General features: G+C 56.5%; 7 protein-coding genes across 7 annotated transcripts; 4 read left to right on the plus strand and 3 right to left on the minus strand.

Moving 5' to 3' along the window:
• The first annotated feature begins 22 nt into the window (after positions 1-22).
• On the plus strand, positions 23-7881 carry FA10DRAFT_264957 (hypothetical protein). Its single transcript, XM_025520857.1, has 2 exons — positions 23-4450; positions 4523-7881. Exons 1-2 carry the CDS (start codon positions 472-474, stop codon positions 7600-7602), a joined length of 7059 nt encoding a protein of 2352 aa, XP_025381627.1. The 5' UTR covers positions 23-471; the 3' UTR covers positions 7603-7881.
• FA10DRAFT_264958 (MFS general substrate transporter) lies at positions 7761-10426 on the minus strand. The gene is made up of 7 exons (XM_025520858.1): positions 9999-10426; positions 9716-9925; positions 9168-9647; positions 8754-9106; positions 8171-8692; positions 8059-8107; positions 7761-7988 (listed from the first exon to the last, which is right to left on the minus strand). Exons 1-7 carry the CDS (start codon positions 10144-10146, stop codon positions 7798-7800), a joined length of 1953 nt encoding a protein of 650 aa, XP_025381628.1. The 5' UTR covers positions 10147-10426; the 3' UTR covers positions 7761-7797.
• Positions 10427-10542: 116 nt separating this feature from the next.
• Positions 10543-12971, plus strand: FA10DRAFT_264959 (hypothetical protein). Its single transcript, XM_025520859.1, has 4 exons — positions 10543-11198; positions 11270-11494; positions 11567-12538; positions 12607-12971. The coding sequence occupies exons 1-4, from the start codon at positions 10581-10583 to the stop codon at positions 12769-12771; spliced, it is 1980 nt and encodes a 659-aa protein (XP_025381629.1). The 5' UTR covers positions 10543-10580; the 3' UTR covers positions 12772-12971.
• A 294-nt stretch (positions 12972-13265) lies between these two features.
• Positions 13266-14433, plus strand: FA10DRAFT_226292 (hypothetical protein; the record flags this gene model as incomplete). The annotated part of the gene is made up of 2 exons (XM_025518683.1): positions 13266-14072; positions 14152-14433. The coding sequence occupies 2 exons, from the start codon at positions 13266-13268 to the stop codon at positions 14431-14433; spliced, it is 1089 nt and encodes a 362-aa protein (XP_025381630.1).
• Positions 14434-14965: 532 nt separating this feature from the next.
• Positions 14966-17944, minus strand: FA10DRAFT_49180 (hypothetical protein). The gene is made up of 6 exons (XM_025525517.1): positions 17218-17944; positions 17076-17157; positions 16698-17024; positions 16394-16643; positions 15462-16334; positions 14966-15394 (listed from the first exon to the last, which is right to left on the minus strand). Exons 1-6 carry the CDS (start codon positions 17780-17782, stop codon positions 15386-15388), a joined length of 2106 nt encoding a protein of 701 aa, XP_025381631.1. The 5' UTR covers positions 17783-17944; the 3' UTR covers positions 14966-15385.
• FA10DRAFT_264962 (hypothetical protein) lies at positions 15076-15489 on the minus strand. Its single transcript, XM_025520860.1, has 2 exons — positions 15462-15489; positions 15076-15394 (listed from the first exon to the last, which is right to left on the minus strand). The coding sequence occupies exon 2, from the start codon at positions 15362-15364 to the stop codon at positions 15083-15085; it is 282 nt and encodes a 93-aa protein (XP_025381632.1). The 5' UTR covers positions 15365-15394; positions 15462-15489; the 3' UTR covers positions 15076-15082.
• Positions 17945-18498: 554 nt separating the features above from the next.
• FA10DRAFT_264963 (hypothetical protein) lies at positions 18499-20177 on the plus strand (the record flags this gene model as incomplete). Its single annotated transcript, XM_025520861.1, has 5 exons — positions 18499-18550; positions 18611-19392; positions 19451-19543; positions 19597-19666; positions 19747-20177. Coding segments are annotated over exons 1-5 (1414 nt in total), but the record flags the coding sequence as incomplete, so codon positions are not given.

The following is a 20177-nucleotide window of genomic DNA, read 5'->3' on the forward strand; positions in this document are numbered from 1 at the left end:
AGAGAGCCAAGACGAGACAGGCGATCCGTTTCCCCCATCCCCATTGGAATCTCAGAGCCACCAACGTAGGTCCGGCAAAGGGCTCCGAGATTTGCCCCTTCTCCGAACCCTTCTTCCCACTTGCCAATTGCTGAAAAGCACAGTCGCGACTGGGCCTTTCGACTTGGGGCAGCAAGGAACGCTGGTCTGGGAGCCGCCCGCCGCGGCCGCACAAGAAGCTCAGCTCACGACTACGGAACACGAGGGCCCGACCATGATCAGCGCAGACGTTTGACGACTTCTGTTTCTCTTTGCAAGTCGACTTCATCGACGACGACGACGACGACGACGACGACGACGGCGACGATAACGGCCCACGATCAGGACAATAAGGAACGGCAGCACGGCAACGAGTAGCAGCAAGCAACGAGGAGCAAGCAACGAGGAGCAAATTTCGGCTGACACACCACCCACAGAGAGGGAAGCCGCACCATGGGCCGCCACTCTTTTCTCGACTCGATCCTTAATCGGCCATCGCAGTCATACTCGGAGCAGCCCTCGACCTCGTCGGCAGCCAGCGGCTACCCGAAGAGCACCGGCAACAATGGCGGCAAGGGAGGAGGAAAATGGACGGCACCGAGCGACCTGCCCAATGCGCCCCGCGCGCCTTCGTCGATCATGTCGGGCTCCTTCTTTGGCAGCCGAAAGGAATCCAAGAGTGTTCCGACGACGAGTCGATTTGGGCGCAAGAAGCGCGACTCGGTCATGCCAGGCCACTATGACTTCAACAACAACGACGGCGGAATGAGCGAGATGGGAAGCGTGGCCGATAGCAACGCGACGGCCAGCCGGCGCAAGGGCCGCTGGTGGGAAGTGGGGAGCCTGCGCGGCGGCCGCAGCAGCAGGGCACCCAGCATCGCGGGCGACAGCATCTTCTCGGAGCCTGAGCCACCAGGGATGGGGGGTGCCCGGACCTGGGGCATGTCGCAGCAGCAACAGCGCCCGCAATACGGCACCTTCTCGTCCGCCCAGGGCATGGCCGGCATCGGTGCCGGTACCGGACAGGGAGTGATGGGGTCTGGCCGCGGGAGAGCGTCGAGAAGCGACTACGGCGGCGATGCCTCGGGCCCTGCCAATCGGACGAGGAGCATGAGGGCCGGGACTGATGCACCCCCACTCCCCACCAACAGTTCCATGGCGCGCATCAACGATGTCAAGACAGGCGTCGCCCCCCTCGGCAACAGCTCTCCCCAGCTGCTGAGCCAGGTGCCCAGTGCTGGGCTCAAGAAGAAGTCGTCAAAGCAGCGCATGTCCCACCAGTCCACTATCACTACTTCCCCTACCTCTCCCGCTGCCCCTTCTTCGGTCGCATCGTCTCACTCCCAGCGCCGAATTTCTACTGGGCCGGCAACTGGCTCTGGAGGAGCAAGCTCAGAGGATTGGAAGAACTTCGTCCAGAGCATGTCGGGCTCAGAGGTGGCAAAGGCGTGGCAGGGACTGCGCGACGCGCCCAGCATGAAGGATGCTGTCGCCAAGACTGGCACCGCCAACATGCAACGGAGAAAGAGCGCCGTAGAGCGGCTGCAGAGGGAGCTGGAAGAGGATGCGATCCAGGAGCAGGCGATGCGCGATCCAGGCGTCATCCACCAGGACCTCATTGCCAGAGCCGCCAGCCAAGTAGTCGGTGGCACTCCCGAGATGGACGGGAGCGCATTTGGCCTTCCCCCCAGCAATCTTCGGCCGGGCTCCGTCATTCTGCCGCCGCAAGATCGGCCTCTGAGCCCTATGGCCGGCGGCGGCGGCGGCGGCGGCGATGGGAGCAAACGACGGTCCATGAGTCCCCATGCCGTCGCCAACATTCACCGAACTTGGTCGCCTCCCTCCAACGCCAGTCCCCAGCTGCTCACCCGGACATCCCTTGACCGGGATCTCCCCACGCCACCAGGCGCCTTCAGGACAGAAGAATTGAAGGGAGAAGTGCCTGGCAAGGAGCAAGCGAGCGAAGGGGGCGAGGAGGAGAAGGAAGAGGGAGATGAAAACGAGGAGGAGGACGATGAGGATGACGATGACGAGGAGGAAGAGGACGATGACGAGGAGGACGACGACGACGACGAAGATGAAGACGAGACGCAGGAGCAGCCCTCACTCGATGTCGTCAATGAAGAGGATGAGGAGAGCTCGAGCAGTGTGGGCCATGAAATGCACCCGCACAGCAATGTCGCCAAACCAACGCTCGAGGGCAGACATCGAGCGTTTGAGGCAGCCCTGCGGAAGAGCGGCCAATTCCGAGGTGTTTCCCAAGAAGCAACAGACCGAGCACCGGCAATTGCCATCGAAGCCTCGTCGCCAAGGATGCCCACCGCGGAGGGTTTCAAGACGCCAGAGGAGGACGGAGTCGTACCAAAGATTGCTGGGGGTGTTGAGCCTGCGTCTAGGCCTGACCACGCAAGGCCACCTCAACCGGTCAGCGAGATCGCCACCACAAAGCCCGTGGCCGAAGACGACACCACGGAAGAAGAGCCCGAGACCCCTGACGGCAACAAGATTGGTGGTCCTCTCGATCTGGACGCGGAGGCCAGGCACAAGGCAGAAGGAAAGCGGCAGGAGGAAGAAGAGGCCCAGGAGAATCTCACCGAGACGGCTTCGGTGCGCAGCGTCGACACGGGCAGGGCGCCCACAGTGACGTTCGACAAGACAATGGAGGGCAAGGATGCAAATTCGGACAAGACGTCGAAGCGGACACCGAGCTTGCGGTCCAACTCTCGAGCCACGCTGCAGCGAAGGCTGAGCGACGTGAGCCTGGGGACCTCGTTTGGTATGAGCGCCATTATCCGCAACGGCGGCCGAGCCTCTCGCTCCTCGTCTTCGCGCCGTGTCAAGCTCGGCGACGACGATTCAGACTCGGCTGGCGACAAGTCAGACGAGGACGTCGAGCTTCGTGCAAGGGCAGAGGCCGAACAGCAGCGGCTCAGGCAGATGAAGGTCGGCGATGACTTCTTTGGCGGGTCCCTCTCGAGCATCCTCGACAAGTTTGACAAGACGGACTGGGATGCACGCTCGGTGGCCTTGACCAACCAGCTCGACCTCAACGTCGGTGCGCCGTCCTCGTCCTCTTCAAAGGCTTTGCAAGTCGCCACCGACAGCCCTGCCGCACAGGAGACGGGCCCCACGGCGCAAGACCTACTCTCGAGGAATGCGCAAGAGCGCATCAGCGAGGTGCGAAGGCTGAGGGCAGAGGAGGCGGCCAAACCCACCGCTCCCGGTGCGGCAGCAGCTGCTGCGGCAGAGACAAAGACGATTGACAGCAAAGTCAGCGGAATGGCGCCTAGCTTTGCCGCCGTCTGGCTTCTCGATCAGAAGCTGTCTCCCGAGAATGACCAAGCAGAGGTCGCAGTTGGCAAGGCGGTGCCCTCTGTATCGCAGCGAGAATCTAGCCTGGGCCACGGACGCCAAGCATCAACGTCGAGCGACAATTCCTCCACGGTTGCATCCACCGGCTCGCGCTTGCGCAGCTTCTTTGGCGGCGGCTCTTCGTCTGCAGCAGCATCGGCAGCAGCAGCAGCAGCAGCAAGCTCACCATCATCTCCTGTGATGCCTGATTCGCCAGAGAAGAAGAAGACGAGCGTTCTGGACCGTCCGCGCAACCGTGCGCCAAAGCCCAAGGAAATGGGCGGCGTGGCCATCTCCAAGGGCAAGCTCCCAGCAGAGGCACCAAAGGTCAAAGAGGTCGAGGAGGACACTCGATCCACCCTGCCTGGCCTCTTCTCCTCGCCCAAGATCGGGACCGCGGTGCCGGCTTCCTCGTCGTCGGCAGCGGCGGCCTCAGATAGCGGCAGCATCTCATCGCCGCCTTCCTCGCCACCAACGGCGACGCTGCCCATGAGCAAGGACAAGCCAGCGCCCGCCAAGTCGGCCCTCAAGGGTGTCGTCAAGCCTTCGCGCTCTCTCGCAGACACGCTCTTTTCCTTTCCTGGAGAAAAGAAGGGAGGAGACAAAAAGGCAAAGGCAACAAAGGCTCAGAGTACAGTGCCGGCCTCTGTCTCGGCCTCTGCGTCACTGGCGCCGTCCACCACTCGCACGGCTGATGCTACCCCTCCGTCGGCCTGGGGTGAAAAGCGAGCCAAGAAGGTGGCCAAGCTCGAGTCGAAGAGCCAAGCTCAGCCGATCGTGTCTGAACAGCGACAGGAACAAGCGGAGCAGCAAGAGACGTTGTCGACGCCAAAGAAGGTCGAAGAAAGGATGGCAGTGCCTGTTGCTGAAGCAAAGCAGGAGCCAGAACAAGAGCAAGAGCGGCAAGACAAGCCAGTCGAGAAAGTCGGAGAGGTCTCGTCTACGAAGGCTCACGAGGCACTACCTGCTGTCGCTCCTGCTTCTTTGCAAGCATCCGAGGCACCAAGCGTCGCAGTGGATGGGAGTAGCCTCAAGGATTCAAAGAGGTTCCACACGGCGCGCGAGCTGGCAGATGAACAAGGTGAGAGACTCATTTGCCGGATAAGGTCAGAAGGAAGGAATTGACAGATCTCATTCGTCTACCTCTGTGCAGGCGCTGGTCAGATGCCGACGTTTGATAGCTTTGGCACGTTTGCCTTGCCCGAGCTGAAGAATCCCAAGGCAGAGGCGAAAGAAGAGGTCGGCGAGGCTGACGAGGAAGAAGAATCGGACTCTGAAGACGAGTGGAGAGCCGAGGAAGAATTTGTCGACAGCCAAGAAGGATCCGAAGAGGAGGATGTGGAGCAACACGACGACAAGGAGAGCGCAGTTGCCCATGCTCGCAGCCCTCTGCAGCCATCCTCGGAAATCGACAGCGTCGCGAGCACAGCGGGGCCCACGACACCGAGTGCATCCGAGGTGCTCGAGCGCATGTTGCCGCTAGCTGCTCGAAGGAACGACTCTCCCGGCCGCACGACGGCGCTCCCCGAGTCGGTCATGGCAGTGGACAAGAAGTTGCCGATGCCACCACCGCGCAGCTTCGATGGCCAAGTCGAGCACTACCACAATGCAGATGACGCCACGCCCCTTGCTGGCCCACGACAAGAGCCAACGTACTACGAAGACTCGACGCCGCTGGCAGAGACGCGCGAGCCGACATTTGGCATGAAGCTCATTCCTCCTACGCCACCTGCGCTCGAGACTCGAAACTCCTATGTCGCTTCTTCGCGCCCTCCCTCTGGCGGTGCAGCAGAGCCCTTGGTGGAACAGGAGCAGCAGCAAGAATCTCCTGCTTCGATGCAGCGCTCCGCAAGCGTCCGCGCGAACAAATTGACGGGGCCCACCAAGTCTAGCAACCTCGTCCGATCGAAGTCGTCGGCTTCGGCTTCGTCAAGCGGTGCGGCCAAGCGGCGGAGCGCTGTGGCATCGGCTGGCTCTGAAGAGTACAAGGGCAAAGGCCTCAATCTCCCTCCTGGCCTTGTCGCGACGACGGTGGCCAAGAGTGATTCGACGGTGAAGCGCAAGAAGAGCAAAGGAAAGGGCAAGAAGGTGTCGCGAGAAGACGAAACCGGAGAGTTGTCACCGACAACTAAGGCAGAAAGGAGACACTCGCAATCGTCGATTCGATCTTCGTCTGCACTCAGCAGTCTTGCCGATGCTCCGCCGGTCCCAATGATACCTTCGACAGCGACAGACGGTGTTCGGGCGCTGCCGCCTCACCTTACGACTCACAGTGAGACCACCTCATCGGCGGGCGACTCATCGCCTCACTCAAGGTCCGTGTCGCCGTCTCCCGCGCCCAGTGCCTCTGGTCGATCGTCGGCTGTGTCGTCGTCCGCTGCTTCCGGCAGCGTTGTATCGGACCATAGCTCTTCTTCGTACCGGAACAGCCACCTTGCTGGAGGCGGTGTCCCCCACTATCCACGCAAGATCCGCACCCTGTCAGCCGGTCCCGGTGGTCAGGCCCAGACGTCGATGATGTCAGCCATTAGCGAGTGGGAGAGCAGCGCAAACAGCCCCATCGATCAGAGCAGGAGCGGCGCGACGAGCCCTGTCTCGTTTACAGGTGGTCATCATGCCGCTCACTTCCCCCATCCACACTCGTCTGCATCGAGGAGCGCTAGCAGCATCAACGTCGGCAACACGCCGTCGTTTGTTCGCAACGCCCCGCTCGGTGCACCGACAGATGCCTATCTGCACCCGCCAGGCTCGGAAGGGAGGCACACTACTGGTCACGTCCCTTCACCCAGGAGCGTCGATGGACACATGTGGGCCTCTGGTGCCAACGAGAGCAACGCCTCTTTGCACCAGCCATCTCGCCGTGAGAGCTATTCGACGGCATCGAGCGGCTTGGGTGCGCCGGCTTCGCTCGCGTCCAGCATGCCATCGGTGCCTCAGTCATCGTACAAGCCACAAGACCCCATCAAGAGCGCCAACACCATCGACGATCGCTTGTATGCGCGAACGACGATGTCGACAGTGGCAGTAACCAGCGGAGCATTCCGGTCGAAAGAAGGTGCGCTCCGCGGTCGTACGCTGTCCAAGTCGAGAAAAGCTTCGATGGCCGAGCTGGGAAGTGCCAATGCATCAACGTCTCCCAACGGGAATCGCTCCTCGATGGACTCGCAGAGCAACGAATCGATGGCGCACCAGCTCCAGGAGGAGCTCAGTAAGACCACAATGGCCCTCACGTCGCACACGCCCCCGCCCCGCAAGCTCAATTCTACCTCGATTCTGGTGCAAGTCATTGCAGTGGCCATCGACGACATTGACCGGTTGATTCTGCGCGAGAAGATCCGATCGGACGCCTCGGCGTACGGCTTCGTGCCCGGACGCAGCTTCTGCGGACGTGTGATGGAAGTCGGGTGGGAGGTCAAACGGATGCGAAAGGGCGACATCGTGTTTGGACTGCAGGAGAGCAAAAAGTCTGGCGCCCTCGCCGAGTTCATGACCGTGGAGCAGGATCTCGTGGCAAAGGCACCCGAGGACTGTCTGACCATTGAGCAGATTGCTGCGCTGCCTAGCACTGGCGTCATGGCGTACCAGATCATGACGAACCACTGCTCGCAGCTTCCTCGTGGGGCTCGATGCCTGATCTTGAACGCGCACGACGGCGTCGGCCTGCTTACGATGCAGGAGAGCAACGGCCTGGGACTCATCATCGTCGCGCAGTGTCCGCCGTCTGTATCAGACGGTCTGGCCGTGTGCGAAGCCAATGGCGCTCACGAGGTCGTCATTGGTGAGCCGCTCTGGGCTCTCAACTCGCTGCACGAGAGCAGCTTTGACCTGGTCATCGACACTGTCGGCGGCCGGCGGATCTATGATGGTGCTCGCCGAATCCTCGCTCACGGTGGACAGTTTGTGACGTGCTTTGGCGACGACGAGCACGGTGGCGTGTCCCTCATTGCGAACCCGACGCTGAAAGCACACTTGCGGAGCCTCCGGCGCAGCTTCTTCAAAAAGGACAAGAAACACATTGGCTACGAATGGGTCGCCATGGATCTCGTTGGAGGCGACTCGGCCGAATGCAGGGATGCCCTCGAGGCCGTCAAGAAGGCGGCTGAGGAAGGTAGGGTCGTCCCGAGGATCAAGAGCATTCTCGGCTTCGCCGACGGACCAAGGGCGTTTGAGGGCGTGGCGCGTGTTGGTCAACGTGAAGAGGAGTCTGGCGCCGTCGTCGTCAGGGTTTCATGAGTACACCATACCGCCTAAACATTGTCCTATTCCTATTCTCTCATCTACTGCAAACAACAACCCCAACCCCTTTATTCCAGATTGTTGCCACTTTTGCTTGCTTACATGTCATTGTCGATCTTTTGGGGTATCACACTTCGCGTTCTGCAATGGAACGGTCATTATTGGAGCACATCTATACATTCGCTTGTCAATCTAAGCGCTCAGCGCGGCCCGATGCCTCACAGCCAGTCTCAGGCCAAATATACCGGCAACGAGCGCAGCCACGCCGCCGATTCGTAGGACGAGGCCGATAGCATCGCCATCGTTGCGTGTCAGCTCGTCTTCGTCTTTTTGAGGGGTCCCATTCTCGACAGGCTTTTGATGCGAGTCGACAAGGGCAAAGACTGATGAAAGACGACGGCAGGCGTGAGCGTGAGTGCGCGCCGAAATTAGAATCAAAGCAAAGGAGCTCACCAATTGTGCTCATGACCGTCGTCAAGAACTGGGGTAATACAAGGCTGATCTGATATTCGCCAACGAAGTGTGTCAGTGAGCGAGTCGAGCACGAGCGTTTGGCGACTCTTACATTGTGCAGGCCCAACACCGTCCCGCTCCGTTGTGCCATTGACCTCTTCTTCCCTCTTTTCTGCCTTCTTCCTCTTCTGCGTCCGTTGCTTTCTCTACCTTCCCGCATCAAACTTTCCTCTTCATCCTCGTTGCCTGCCTCACCATCGTCTTCGTTTGAAGACGACGAATTGCCGTCTTCTACGTCACGGGCGGTGCGAGGCCCAAAGGACAAAACTTCTTGTGCGCTGCCCTCGTCATCGTCTTCCTCTTCTTGCTCGTGCTTGCCGTGTGCGCTGCTCGACCGCTTTCTGCCTTCATCGGTTTCACCATCAATCTCGCCACCCTGTGAAGCGTGCGCATGGATGCTGCTCGATCGCGAATGAGGCCGCGGCCGCCCTCCACTAGTATCCCCATCCCGAGGATCTTCCTCGTCGTCATGTCCAATGGTGTGGGTGACGGTGCTCATAGAGATGGCATCGCTATGACCTTGGGCTCCGTCTTCGGACTCTTCGGTGTCGTGTTTCTGGATAAGAATGCCGAGCTTTTCAAGAATTGTGAGTCAACCGGCACGCTTTGGCTAACGACAAGAGGGTAAAATTCACCAGAGCATTGGGCACGAACTGGACAAACGCCCACGGGAATCCAGTGAGAGCAATGACGACCATTGCACCTGCTATGCTGCGAGTGCTTGCCGCTAGATACGTTGAAAGGAGGACGAAGCCAAACGCCAGATTTGAAAAGGCCCAGACGGCCGTGAGATGATCGGCCCTCCTCAAGATGGCCAGATCTAGCCGCTTGAAGAGCTGCAAGAGGCTCGGGGAGACGATCGTGAAGAATATTGAGACAATGGCGTGCATAAGCATTCCGAGCGACCCCAAACGGACGGAAGAGGCCGAGTCATGGTGTGCAGGACTGTTTGCCGCAATCTTGGCAATCCACGTCGTGCTGTAAAAGACTAGAAGCAAAGCCTTTCAGCACGGCGAAAGCGGTATCTGAGAACGGAGAGGGTGACTCACGAACAGGAAACCAGGCAATCCAGGCAAAAAATTGTACCCTGAAGATCTCCCACGCTGGCCTAGGAAGCATCTTTGCCGTCTCGACTGCTTCTGTCCATGTTTGCCGCAGAGGACTGATTATTATTGCGATTCCTTTACTCCTTTTTGACGATGACGACGAAGTCGAGGGCGCGAGAGGTGTTTCCTTTGCCGCGAAGATCGTAACGATGTGGGTCCACACGAGCATGAAGACGACAAGAAGGACGACGCACTTGACCTGGACCTCTGTTTCGTCCAGAATTGCCTTTGCAGACTCATCCAAACCAACGGTAGAAGTCCCAGGAAACCAGGAGAAGGGCGGGTAGGTCGACAGATTGATCTGCCCTATGAAGAACCCCAAAATAGATCCCGCTCCTGCTAGCCGAGCTGCCCAGACATTGGCGAGGGGCTGATGTTGCGAAGGAACAAGATCAAGAAGCAGCGATCGGTCGAGTGCCATGACTATACTCCGCCAGCTGTGTGAGCGCCGTTCTCGAGCTGCGTCTTGGGTACTTCAAGAGCACACTCACCTGCGTTGATACTGAAGTCGATGGCGAAGATGGCCGAAATGGCAAGGACCCGAGTAGCAACCTCTCGTGTGCCCACGTCGTTGAACACGAGACTGGCTATTGACTTGGCATACCCGATCTGAAGCATGGCGACGGTGCTGAGAGCAAGGCCAGCTAGAAGCATCGGCCTCCTTCTTCCCCAAGGATGCGTGCTCCGATCACTCAAAATGCCTGCCGTACAAGCTTAACCTTGAGTACACTGTCTCTCATAGCATCTTGTGAAACGCATAGGGTCACAGCTCACCGATGACTGGCTGCACGATGAGGCCGCTGAGAGGACCGGCGACAAAGACAAAGGCCATGGCCGACTTGGATAGACCGAGATGAAGCAGGTAAGGGCTGCCAAAGACCATCTCCGACGACCAGATGCATTGCGAGCCCAGCGAGCCCATTGCCAAGAGCGGAAGCGATGGCATATCTCGCAGTAGCCTTGCATCGTCGACCCTCGTGGCTGATCGCATTCTCAACTTGATCCCCACGTCGATACCTTGAGCACTTGGCGAGGCAAGGTCGCTGGCGAGAGGGAAGAGACGGTTCGAATAGACCGCCTAACCTTATTCTCGTTGCGCCAGTCGGGCAAACTCTGCCGTTGCGCTGCTTTGCTCGCCAAGCCAAGCCGACCTCTTCTTTCTCCGGCCAAAGTTGAGGATCGCCAGGAGGGACAAGGAAGAGACCAAGCGCCGAAGGAGCCTTGCCTGGTCCGAGCGCGCATTACCGGTCATAAATATTCCACGTGCGTTGCGCGATCAGCGAGCACGGATCATCTTCCGAGACAAGGGAGCGATCTGCTGATTGAAAGCCCTCGACGCCGACGACGACGACAACGATGAGGGTGCTTCCGCACATCAGTCAGCCGACCCTCGACACGTTTCGGAGAGACGTCTACCGACCTCGGCTGGCGCTGCTGCTTCTTATCCTCCTCTTGAGCGGCAAGGGTTCAGAAGATCTCTCAAATCGGACCAGACGGGACGTCGTCGCAAGCTTCAGGATCGGAGGGGCCGAAGGTGGTGTCAGTGGTTCAAGTGCACACTCGGCATCAACAGCTTCATTTGCGCATGCCGGATCATCGCGTGGTAGCAGATATGATTTCTCGAATCTCTTCGGCTTTGGCTTGTCCAGGACGAGGACCAAGGGGCAGGGCAAGGGCAAGGGCAAGGGCAGAGAAAGGATCAAGAGCGAAGCAAACGAGAAGGGCTTGGGTAAGGGCAAGGCAGATACGGAGTCTACAGTCCGCGAGAGCAGTGTAACGAGCACCAATAGGGCAAAAGCAAAGGCGAAAGCCCACGACAAGGGCGGACAACCAGCGCCAGGTTCTGTGTTCTACCTCCCGCGGCCGAGCTTGAGTTTGCTCCTCGACGCCGATGTCTTGCCGGCCATATTGCCGCTACATGTCCTCTGGGTTGTCCGACTGGGTGGCATGATGGTTGAGGACGGCATCGTCAAGGTGAGCTTTGGAAGAGCTTGGCTTTGTGGGCAGAAGGCCGGTATAGGTTGACGTGATTGCATGCGTCAAAGTCGACGATGGCAGCTGAGCGAGGGCGAACAAAGAGGTCAATGATGGCTGCTCATGGCCTGGCGATCGCAAAGATCATTGGGCTCGCACTGCTCGCCATGTCTGCCTTTGCTGCTTCGACTAGCTCGATGCTGAGAGGATGGGGGCCGAGCCGGAGCAATGTGGAGAAGCAGCGGTCGCATGAGCAGCGCTCTCTCTTGCCTCTCCATGTCATCGTCTTTCTCGAGGTGAGTTGCACCAATTCAGCTAGTGGAGTGAACGAAGAACGCTTAATTGCAAGACCGTACTCTGCTTGGTAGCTTACAGCGACGCTTCTGTCCCTCGTGGTCCCCTTGACCAAGCTGTCACATCCGCGCTTGGATCGTCTGTTCCCTCAAACGCTTCGCATCCCGTCACCTTCTCATTCGCCTGGCATCATCGACATGCTCCCATTGCCCCCAGGCCTGGCCGATGTCCTCACCGGACGGGCGTCTTCAAATCGATATAGCAATCGTGCAATGGCGGCCCGGCGACGGCAGCGCGCCCTCAATCATATGGGGACCATTCAACCAGGGCGTCGCCACGGCGCTTTACTTGACCAAATTTCAACCACGCCGGAAACGCAGACGGCCACCAATGTTAGTCAGAACATTAGAAGTAGCGAGGGCGGCGTGCCACACAATCCCATGCGGCTCTATGACGCAGATGGCCGCCCCGTAAGGCCGGGTAAAGTTCCCCGAATCAAGGGCGTCGAAGTGCAAATTGAGCTCAGCTGGCTCCTGGAGAATCTGGCCACGCTCTGGGGTCACGCCGTGGGAGCCATCGAGTACGCCATTGTGACTCTCTCACTTCCGACGCTCTCCCCCACCTCGTTGCCGCCCGTGCTATCGCTCCTGTCGCTTCGATCTCAGCTTGGCGCCGTCGCGATAACTTGGACATCAGCCAGGCGATCTGTCGAATGTCTGGAATTCGTTCGGCGAAGATGGGGTGTAGACAGCTCGTCCAACAGCCCAACTTCTCCCCCGTCGCCTTCAGCACGCACGTCGCCGACAGCGACGGCAGCGGGGGCAATGGGGGGCCCGAGTTCTCGACGGAGAGCGAGATCTTCGGCAACGTGGCGAGCGGGCCATACCGACGACGTCATGTGCTCCATCTGCTTCGAGGTCGTCCGTTATGGCTCTCCAACGGCTCATTCAGATGCACTTGCCATCGAGGGAAGTGCCAGTGGGAATCAACAGACAGGTACTGCTGGCGAGAGCTGCACTCTCGACTGTGGCCATGAACTTCACGCAGTAAGATTTTCGCCTTTCTCTTCTTGTCCTCAGATGCCGTCAACTAACAAAGACGCCCCCTTTCCTAGGTCTGCCTCGTTCAGTGGCTCACCAAGCAGGCCTTTTGCCCTTGTTGTCATGCTGCGCTATCCTTCTCGCCGCCATTGACTCAGGAACAAGAGCCGACGGCGGCAGCTGCTTCGGTTAATAGTGCGCCGAACGACGCCGGTGCGACAACACGAGGTGCATTTTAATAGGATCGACCTCTCGAGACTCTGGCAATTCCATTCTGGGTACTGTACTGCACAGTACAATGTAACTCCTTCTGAATCTGGCCTGTGTTCGAACGGCGTGAACATGATTTGTAAGCGGACAAGATCCGCGCTACTTCTCCGAGGTCTAGATAAATGATAAGCCTAAACGCACGTGTAGAAAGGACCCTCGAATAGCAAGCAAGCCCTTTATTACACAGAGCAGTAGTAGTAGTGTAGCGCTCTCCTCGTCTTCAAAGCTTCGCGCGCGCGCTTCGACGACGTCCAAACTTCGTCCTATCCAATTTCGGTGCACCTGCCTCGAGATGAAGTGCTTCTATGAGAGCTCAGTCGACAGCGAGACGCTTTCATTTGAAGATGCGCCTGTGTTGATCCTTTTGGCCCCTATCGACAGCGCCGGCATAGGCCCATTTGCCGGGAATCTCAGTGAAGAAGGCTACCATGTTGTCGTTGTACCTTATCCGGGGAAAGGTAACATGCGGCAAGATATCCGACAAGCATTCCTTGCTGCTCCCGGACTGGACAGACGTTCCAAGAACGTGGCGCTGATCACCGTCGGGCTTGAAGCACAGGACGCTGGCCTGGTGGGGGAGCTTATGGAGGACGTAGATGTGGGCGCGGTCGTCCATTACGGCCCTCGGTTCCCGATGCTTCCAAAGAACACTGAGCCACCGTACATCTGCCACGTTTCAGGAGAGGATACAGATCACCTTTCGGCGCTCCAAAAGGCCGCCCTCGACGAGATCGTCCCCCGTTCAAGCCTACCTTTTGACCCGACGCTGTTCAAGCCTCGCGCCTCCGTCGGACCTCGGAAGCCAAAAGCGTGCGAATACTTCTCTTATCCCGACGTCAGCTGCTCGGATCCCTGCAGCTGGGCCTTTGCCTTTCCCTTTTCCTCCAACACGCGCCACTTTGCCTTTGCGAAAGCGCGCACCGATGCGGACCGGAGCGCCTCGTCATTGTCATATAGCCGTACCCTGCAGCTGCTCCAAGACACCATTGGGCCGCGATTTGATCGTGAGCAGCTGTGGGACAGACACACTCATTATGAATTTGTCGAAAGAGACAGCTTCAAGACCATGCAGACGATGGTCAGCGACCCGTTCGTCAATCACGTCAGCTCCCTCACTGGCGGTGCGGGCCATGCGCAACTGGCCAGATTTTACGAACATCATTTCACAAAAAGCAGTCCGCCAGACACGAAGCTAGTCGGCCTTTCAAGGACGCTGGGTCCTGATCGAGTCATTGACGAGATGATCTTCGAGTGCACACACACGCAAGAGGTGAGACTCTCTTTTTGTCTCTTGCTTGCTTTTCTCTTCCTGGATCTATGGCTCCATTCAGTGGCTGATCAGCCAGCAGATTGAATATTTTCTACCTGGTGTCGCACCTACGAACCGGCGTCTGCGAATCCCCATGGTCGGCATTGTCAACCTGCGCGGCGACAAGCTGGCATTCGAGAGCCTCTATTGGGATCAAGCCAGCGCCCTTGTCCAGCTCGGTCTGCTCGAACCAAAGGTTGGCTTGCCAATTGCGGGCCAAGATGTGCCAGACAAGGTTCTTGATCCTTTTGGAGTCCCTTCCAACGGGCTCCTGACCAACTGGAAGAAGAGCGAGAATCTTCCTGTTCCGGGTTTGCCGTAGCTGCCGCGTGAACATGGGTTTTCGGGCTATGTGCGTAGCTGCGCAGGATTCGCTTAACGTACTCTTGCGTTCCGAAGTCCGATACCCTGCGCACAGGACAGTGGTAAAATGAGAAGCTTCGACCACCCTTCTTGCTGCAGACAAAGTGTAAGATTAATACTGCCAAAGTAGTCTTCGCGATAACCGCGTGATGGATGAAGGACTAGAAGGGGAGCGGCCCGCGAGCTGGCAGCCGGACATTGTGGCCGATGGCGATACGATGGCGCACGAAACATCGGACTCGCCTCGTCTTCCATCTTACTCGTCATCTAACACCAGCGAAGGACGCGGAGAACCTCAAGGAGATCGAGGAGCCGGTCGAGTACTACAAACTTGGGTTCGGTGTCACCACTGGGCTGTGCGTGAGCGCGAGAGCAAAAGGAGATAGGTAACCACTGTCTACTACAGCAAAGAGGACCGACTCTAGCAGACGTCGAGCCGGAAGAAAAGCACGGTCCGAAATTCTGAGCATTTCGATACTTCAGAGAAGGAAGAAGCTATATCCACATCGAAAGAAAGCATTTTCCCGGTTGGGATGCCTTGAAAACACATTCGTTATTCAAGGAAAGTATGAAGAAGACGAGCACTTTGTCCAGCAAAGGTACTCGTCTCACTTGCATGTGTCTGCCGACTCGTGGTTGCTCAGACACATCCTGTATGTTCCCCCACCTGCCGACTTGAAACCCTCTTCTGTTCCCTGGATCCACGTCTGCTCGTTTGGTCCATTGCAGAAGAGATTGGCGTTGCTGCCCCATCTGGCCAGGTCGCCTGCGTTGAGGTCATCGACTCCATCTCTGTGCTTGGCAATGACACAGCACGTGTTTTGACAGATGATCTTGTTCTTCTGTTTGTCGAGGATCGGAAGGTCTTTGTCGTCGTGGAAAAGTGGCATGATGTTGGCGCAATCCCCAGCTCAACCCGCCTACGGTAGTGCAAAAGTCACCCATCAGCCTAGCCCCTTTCAGTCACAGGACCACAGGTCAACTCACATGATTGTTGCTGCAGGTGATCTTTGGGTCGGGGACCGATATCATTGGAAATGACGACATTGCTAACTCAAGATCGCGGCCTACCGGCGGAGCTGTGCTCTGCACTGGAGGGGCTGACGAAGACGACGTCGAGGTGGGTGCCGAAGTAGAAGATGAAGTTGAAGACAAAGGCACAATGACGGCCACTCCGCACGGCCGCAAGTTGTATTTCATATTGGCTTGCTTCATGATATCCTTGAGCGCGTCTGTGGTCTTCCCACAGGCCGCTTGAGCGTCGTCGTCGGTTGCTGCCGCCAAGGGAATGAAAGCCTTGTTGACAAGCTCTTCAAAGGGCGCCTTGATCTTGTCCCTGGCTTCGTGCGCTGTGGGCACAGCGAGAAGGGGAACCAGAGGTAGCAAACCAACTGTAGGGTCGACCAAGACGGGAATAGCGGCCGCAAGTGGTGGAGGGAGGCTCTTCAGAGCCTTGAGAGCTTCGATAGCAGGCCCAGCAAGCTTGTTTACCTCATCTCTATCGGGCTTTTCGTTCTCTTTCGTTGGATCCGCCACAGCTCCGTTGTCCTTGTCTCTCTTCTTTTGGCATTGGTCTGAATTCTGCTGTCTTGTTTCAAGCAGCCACATGAGTGAGCCAGCAAAGCTCCGCCTGACGCCAAGTCCACGCTTGGAGGTCTCGCTAGGGCAGCAGTAGAATTCCGGGTCGCAGCAGCTGTTCGGGTCAGCTGGATCGTAGTCGGGGTCTTGGTGCGCATCGTTGTACGTCTGCTGTCTCTTTGGGCTCCCAGGACTTTGAACATACGTAGATGACTGGTCTTCAAAGTAGGATTTGTTGTCACAGCAACCGTTGTCCTCAGACTTTGGCTTGAGATTTGCTTTCTGTGCAGGAGTACTTGTTATTAAGTCAATGTCTACCATCACTGCAAGAAGCGACCCACATCGGCAACGTTTAGGTTGTCGCAGTACGTGTTGTATGAATCTTGGATTTGTGGAAGCTTTGCCTGGAGACCAGCAATAATTTGGACGTGGTCGGCCTTGATCTGCTTTTTCCAGTCAATCGAGCCATCTTTTGGAAAGATGGGATCGTTTTCAAAGTACTTCGCCAAAACGTCTTGAATACTACCGGCAATCTCAGTATATGCTTTAATATTGTTTTGTCCATCGACGATTCTTGTGTCGGTCAGATAGCTACTCTGAATCATCAGCCATTGTCAACAGATAGTTCCAAGCTTCATCACTCACGCGATTACTCCGGAGGTCGCTTTGTTGTAATTTCGGCTATTCATTCCGTCAACAGCCCAGTCCGCAATGGACTTTTTCCTGAGTACATTGGCGACGGCCTGCGCTTTCGCTTGGTTGACCGTCGATGGGATGCCGTGCAAGTTGGTGGGGTCGTTGAGTGCTTTTCTCAGTGCGACCGCCGGAATCTTGGATCCTTGTTCTGTATCTGCACGAATTCTGTCACACATTTTATCCCAGACCGCTTTTTTGTCGGGGAACGTTTTGCTGTCTCTTGCTGCGGCCGTGTCGGCCAGCTCGTCCATCCGTTTCTTGATCCATTGGATTTCACTGGTAAAGAAGTAAGAAAAAGTAGCCTTCAAGGTATTATCATAAACTTACACAAGATGATCGCATTGGCCAGTGTTTGCTTGGGAGAGAGATCCACCATAATGAGTCCATGATCCCGCCATATCTATGAGGCCTGCATAGAAAGGAATGGGGTTAGTTGATGAGCACGAGATGAAGCTTTATAGCAGCTCACTGCCATCAATATCATTCGGAGTCGTGAGCTTATAGTAGAGAGCAAAGCTCGGTTCCCCCTCCTGGTCAGCAGCTGCGCAGCTCTCTGCGTAACTGGCCCCACTAACAACCTTCGATCGTAGTTGTATGGGCGGTGAGGTAGCACTTGTGCCGTACCCCTCACAAATTTGACCAGACCTAGCCCTTTGTGCTGTTCTCTGTGCTTTGGTACAAGCCCCTGCTCTCTTATTGTTTAGGTGTTTGTTGTCGACATTGTCGTTGGCGGTGCCATCGTCATCTGGGTTGCCGATGTCTGCACCGTCACCATCGTCGTAGCATTCATTGTCGTCCGGCGGTGTATCATCTGGCGGAGATGGCGAAGGCGAAGGAGAGGTGAAGGTGATGGGAGTCGCAGGCCACGAAGGAGTTGGCGAGGACAGGCTCGATGGGTTCGAGTCTTTACCGTCTTGTTTGCAGGCTGGGCTGAACACGTCATGGCAGTCGCCGTCGCCGATAGCGTACACGAAAGATAAAACAGATAGCTCGAAAAGCAAAAAGACGAAGAGGCGAAGCTTGCAAAGCTTCATGATACGACGTGTAGTGCCGGCCTGCGGTGGAAATGAAGGACCGTGAAGATTGTAAGAGAGAAGGGATCGCTAGCTAGTCGACGCCTTGATGCTGGAAAAGATTGCGCTTGTAAGAAGAGACCGGCTCTGCAGCGCTGGAACGTTGAGGACAATGTAGTTGGGGATACCCAGGGGAATTTTCGAGTTGGTCCCTCTCTCCTTTTTAGCTTTTGGGAAAGAGTGGTACAGGATGATTTGTTTTGTGCAACATCATCGTTTGAGACGCCCATGACCATGCGGTCGCTTTCTCACGATTGATAAGTCCGTTTTTAATCATAGAGGGAGACTTCGTCACAAATCACAATTCCTGTAAAGAAACAGTCGCATTCTGACGAAGGAGCAGTCTCGGCAAACAATCACAAATAACGATGACGCTGACCTTGCGGTGCAGGATCGCCCCATCAAATGTCCTAATTGTGTCGAAGAGGGCGTCGCGAATTGCGATTGCCAATACACGATTCAAGCGTATCATCAGGGGCCTGCTGAGCGACGGGAAATCGACGCCCAAAAGTTCGAATTCAAATAAATCCAAAGATGATTATGTTTTTAGATTAATTTATGTCTTTCTTAGTGTCAAAGGCACTGGAGCACTCTAGGATGAATCGAAAAGCCAACCTCGTGGAGGTGAGGCAGTGTAGGAAGCTGTTTAGCACGAGGAGCTTTCGCTATCCTGTTCATCTCGCAAACCACCATGGTGACTCTTACCGACTTGCCCAACGAGCTGCTGTAGTGAGTACATCACAGAACCTCGCAGCCAGTTGATGCCATCTGACGTCGATCTCGAACAAGCCTCATTCACTCTTACGTGGACTTGCTCTGGAGGATGGAAAGTGAAGAGGGATACTTGTCTTCCTTTTTGGTCCCTGACTACACTCTGGCATGGGTCAATCGACGTCTGCGGCAGCTGTTCTGGCCGACAGAGTTCACGATCGACACGATTGTGCACCTCCGCCATGCACGATCTCTGTTTTGCACTTATCCCGACCTCGCAGCAAAGGTGGTCAGCATCAACTTTCGCTGGGGCCTCCCAAGGTACGATGAGATCCGCCCCAGCTTTCAGAACAAGCTTCAGCCGTGGCGGCCGTGGAATGCACTAGACTTGGCATTCAAAGACCGTACGAAGCTTGTCAAGCAGCCCGCGACAACTGAGTCGCCTCATCGCGACGGTCGTTTTTGCAATATTGGAACTGACGAAGACGACTCCATTGACCCGAGCTACTCCGACGAAGGAAAAAGACCTTTTCCGAATGCAGTAGTTGGCTGCATGCTCTGTCAGGTGGCGACGAAGCGAGGTATCAAAGACAATCGACTGAGCAATGGGGTCATTTATGGGTATCCCGATGATTACTACGATGCCGAGGCGCGAACTTATCCAACTGAGGATGCCTTTTATCGACACAGCGGTGATGGTTTGACCTGTGGTTATGATCGCGTGAACCTCGGCCGAGGCCCTGATTGTAAGGGACTTGACCCTGAGGTGACATCGCCTGCCGTCTTCTTTGAGTATCTTGAGGATGTCTTTGGAGCCTTGGTCAACCTCCGTCAACTCTTTTGGATGAGCAACGTGACGAGTAGGTTAGAGTGAGCCACGTTCACAGACCGTAATTTTCGCTGATAACCAAGTCTCAGGTATACCAAAGGCAGTCGTCGACAAGTTGGGAGAACTAGAGTCGCTCGACTTTTTCGGTCTCCTCCTTGAGCACAAAGAAGACCGGCTGGAAGGCAAGTCTTATCATCTTTGTTACTCGTCATAGGCTCAGACCTTTCCTCTCCAGAATACTACGAAGTCCTCTTTAAGCGTGCAAAGGCCATCTTTGTACAATTGGACTATGGATCAGAACAGGGGTATGTCATTGGGACGCCACCCGTGTATGACGGCAAATCTTCGTACACGACGGCGAATCTCACTCCGAGACAAACTACAGCATCTTATCGCTCAGCGATGCGGAACCGGGGACAAAAATTGCCACTCTCTACAAGTTTCTTTTGAGCGCTCAACATGCACGCCATCTTTTCATTTCCGCCAAATCTGCATTTGCGACACCCGAGCTGCTCCCTCTTTTTGCCCGTCTCGACTCGCTCACAATTCTCCGAAAGAAAGCCCTTGATTCAAACCACAAGACCTCGCAATTTTATCGAGCATGTTCAAATCTTCATCCTCGCTTGTGCTCAATCAAGTATCGGGATATCGACGACGGCGACATCTGCAAGCTGGCACATGAACGTGTCTTCGAGCCTCTTCGTGACATCCTCCTGCAACGTAACGATCTGAGGACCAAGATTGTGGAGAGCTTCAACTGTTCAAGCCGGACAACGGAAGAGCCGCCGGACCTTTTTATGCTCGATCCCCCCCACG

The sequence above is a fragment of the Acaromyces ingoldii genome (genome assembly GCF_003144295.1).
Source record: "Acaromyces ingoldii strain MCA 4198 unplaced genomic scaffold FA10scaffold_1, whole genome shotgun sequence".
In the NCBI taxonomy this organism is placed as follows: domain Eukaryota; kingdom Fungi; phylum Basidiomycota; class Exobasidiomycetes; order Exobasidiales; family Cryptobasidiaceae; genus Acaromyces; species Acaromyces ingoldii.

What these genes read in the sequence shown, in the direction of transcription:
- FA10DRAFT_49180 (XM_025525517.1), bottom strand. Translation starts at nt 17,782, where the DNA reads ATGAAGCTTTGCAAGCTTCGCCTCTTCGTCTTTTTGCTTTTCGAGCTA. An exon ending in GCGACCTCCGGAGTAATCGC is followed by an intron (nt 16,644 to 16,697) that starts GTGAGTGATGAA and finishes GATTCAGAGTAG; the next exon opens with CTATCTGACCGACACAAGAA. An exon ending in ACAACCTAAACGTTGCCGAT is followed by an intron (nt 16,335 to 16,393) that starts GTGGGTCGCTTC and finishes ACTCCTGCACAG; the next exon opens with AAAGCAAATCTCAAGCCAAA.
- FA10DRAFT_264962 (XM_025520860.1), bottom strand. Translation starts at nt 15,364, where the DNA reads ATGCCACTTTTCCACGACGACAAAGACCTTCCGATCCTCGACAAACAG.
- FA10DRAFT_264958 (XM_025520858.1), bottom strand. Translation starts at nt 10,146, where the DNA reads ATGGGCTCGCTGGGCTCGCAATGCATCTGGTCGTCGGAGATGGTCTTT. An exon ending in GATTGCCTGGTTTCCTGTTC is followed by an intron (nt 9,107 to 9,167) that starts GTGAGTCACCCT and finishes CTTTGCTTCTAG; the next exon opens with TCTTTTACAGCACGACGTGG. An exon ending in GACGGTCATGAGCACAATTG is followed by an intron (nt 7,989 to 8,058) that starts GTGAGCTCCTTT and finishes GTCTTTCATCAG; the next exon opens with TCTTTGCCCTTGTCGACTCG.
- FA10DRAFT_264959 (XM_025520859.1), top strand. Translation starts at nt 10,581, where the DNA reads ATGAGGGTGCTTCCGCACATCAGTCAGCCGACCCTCGACACGTTTCGG. An exon ending in ATGTCATCGTCTTTCTCGAG is followed by an intron (nt 11,495 to 11,566) that starts GTGAGTTGCACC and finishes TCTGCTTGGTAG; the next exon opens with CTTACAGCGACGCTTCTGTC. An exon ending in GTGGCCATGAACTTCACGCA is followed by an intron (nt 12,539 to 12,606) that starts GTAAGATTTTCG and finishes CCCCTTTCCTAG; the next exon opens with GTCTGCCTCGTTCAGTGGCT.
- FA10DRAFT_264957 (XM_025520857.1), top strand. Translation starts at nt 472, where the DNA reads ATGGGCCGCCACTCTTTTCTCGACTCGATCCTTAATCGGCCATCGCAG. An exon ending in CGAGCTGGCAGATGAACAAG is followed by an intron (nt 4,451 to 4,522) that starts GTGAGAGACTCA and finishes ACCTCTGTGCAG; the next exon opens with GCGCTGGTCAGATGCCGACG.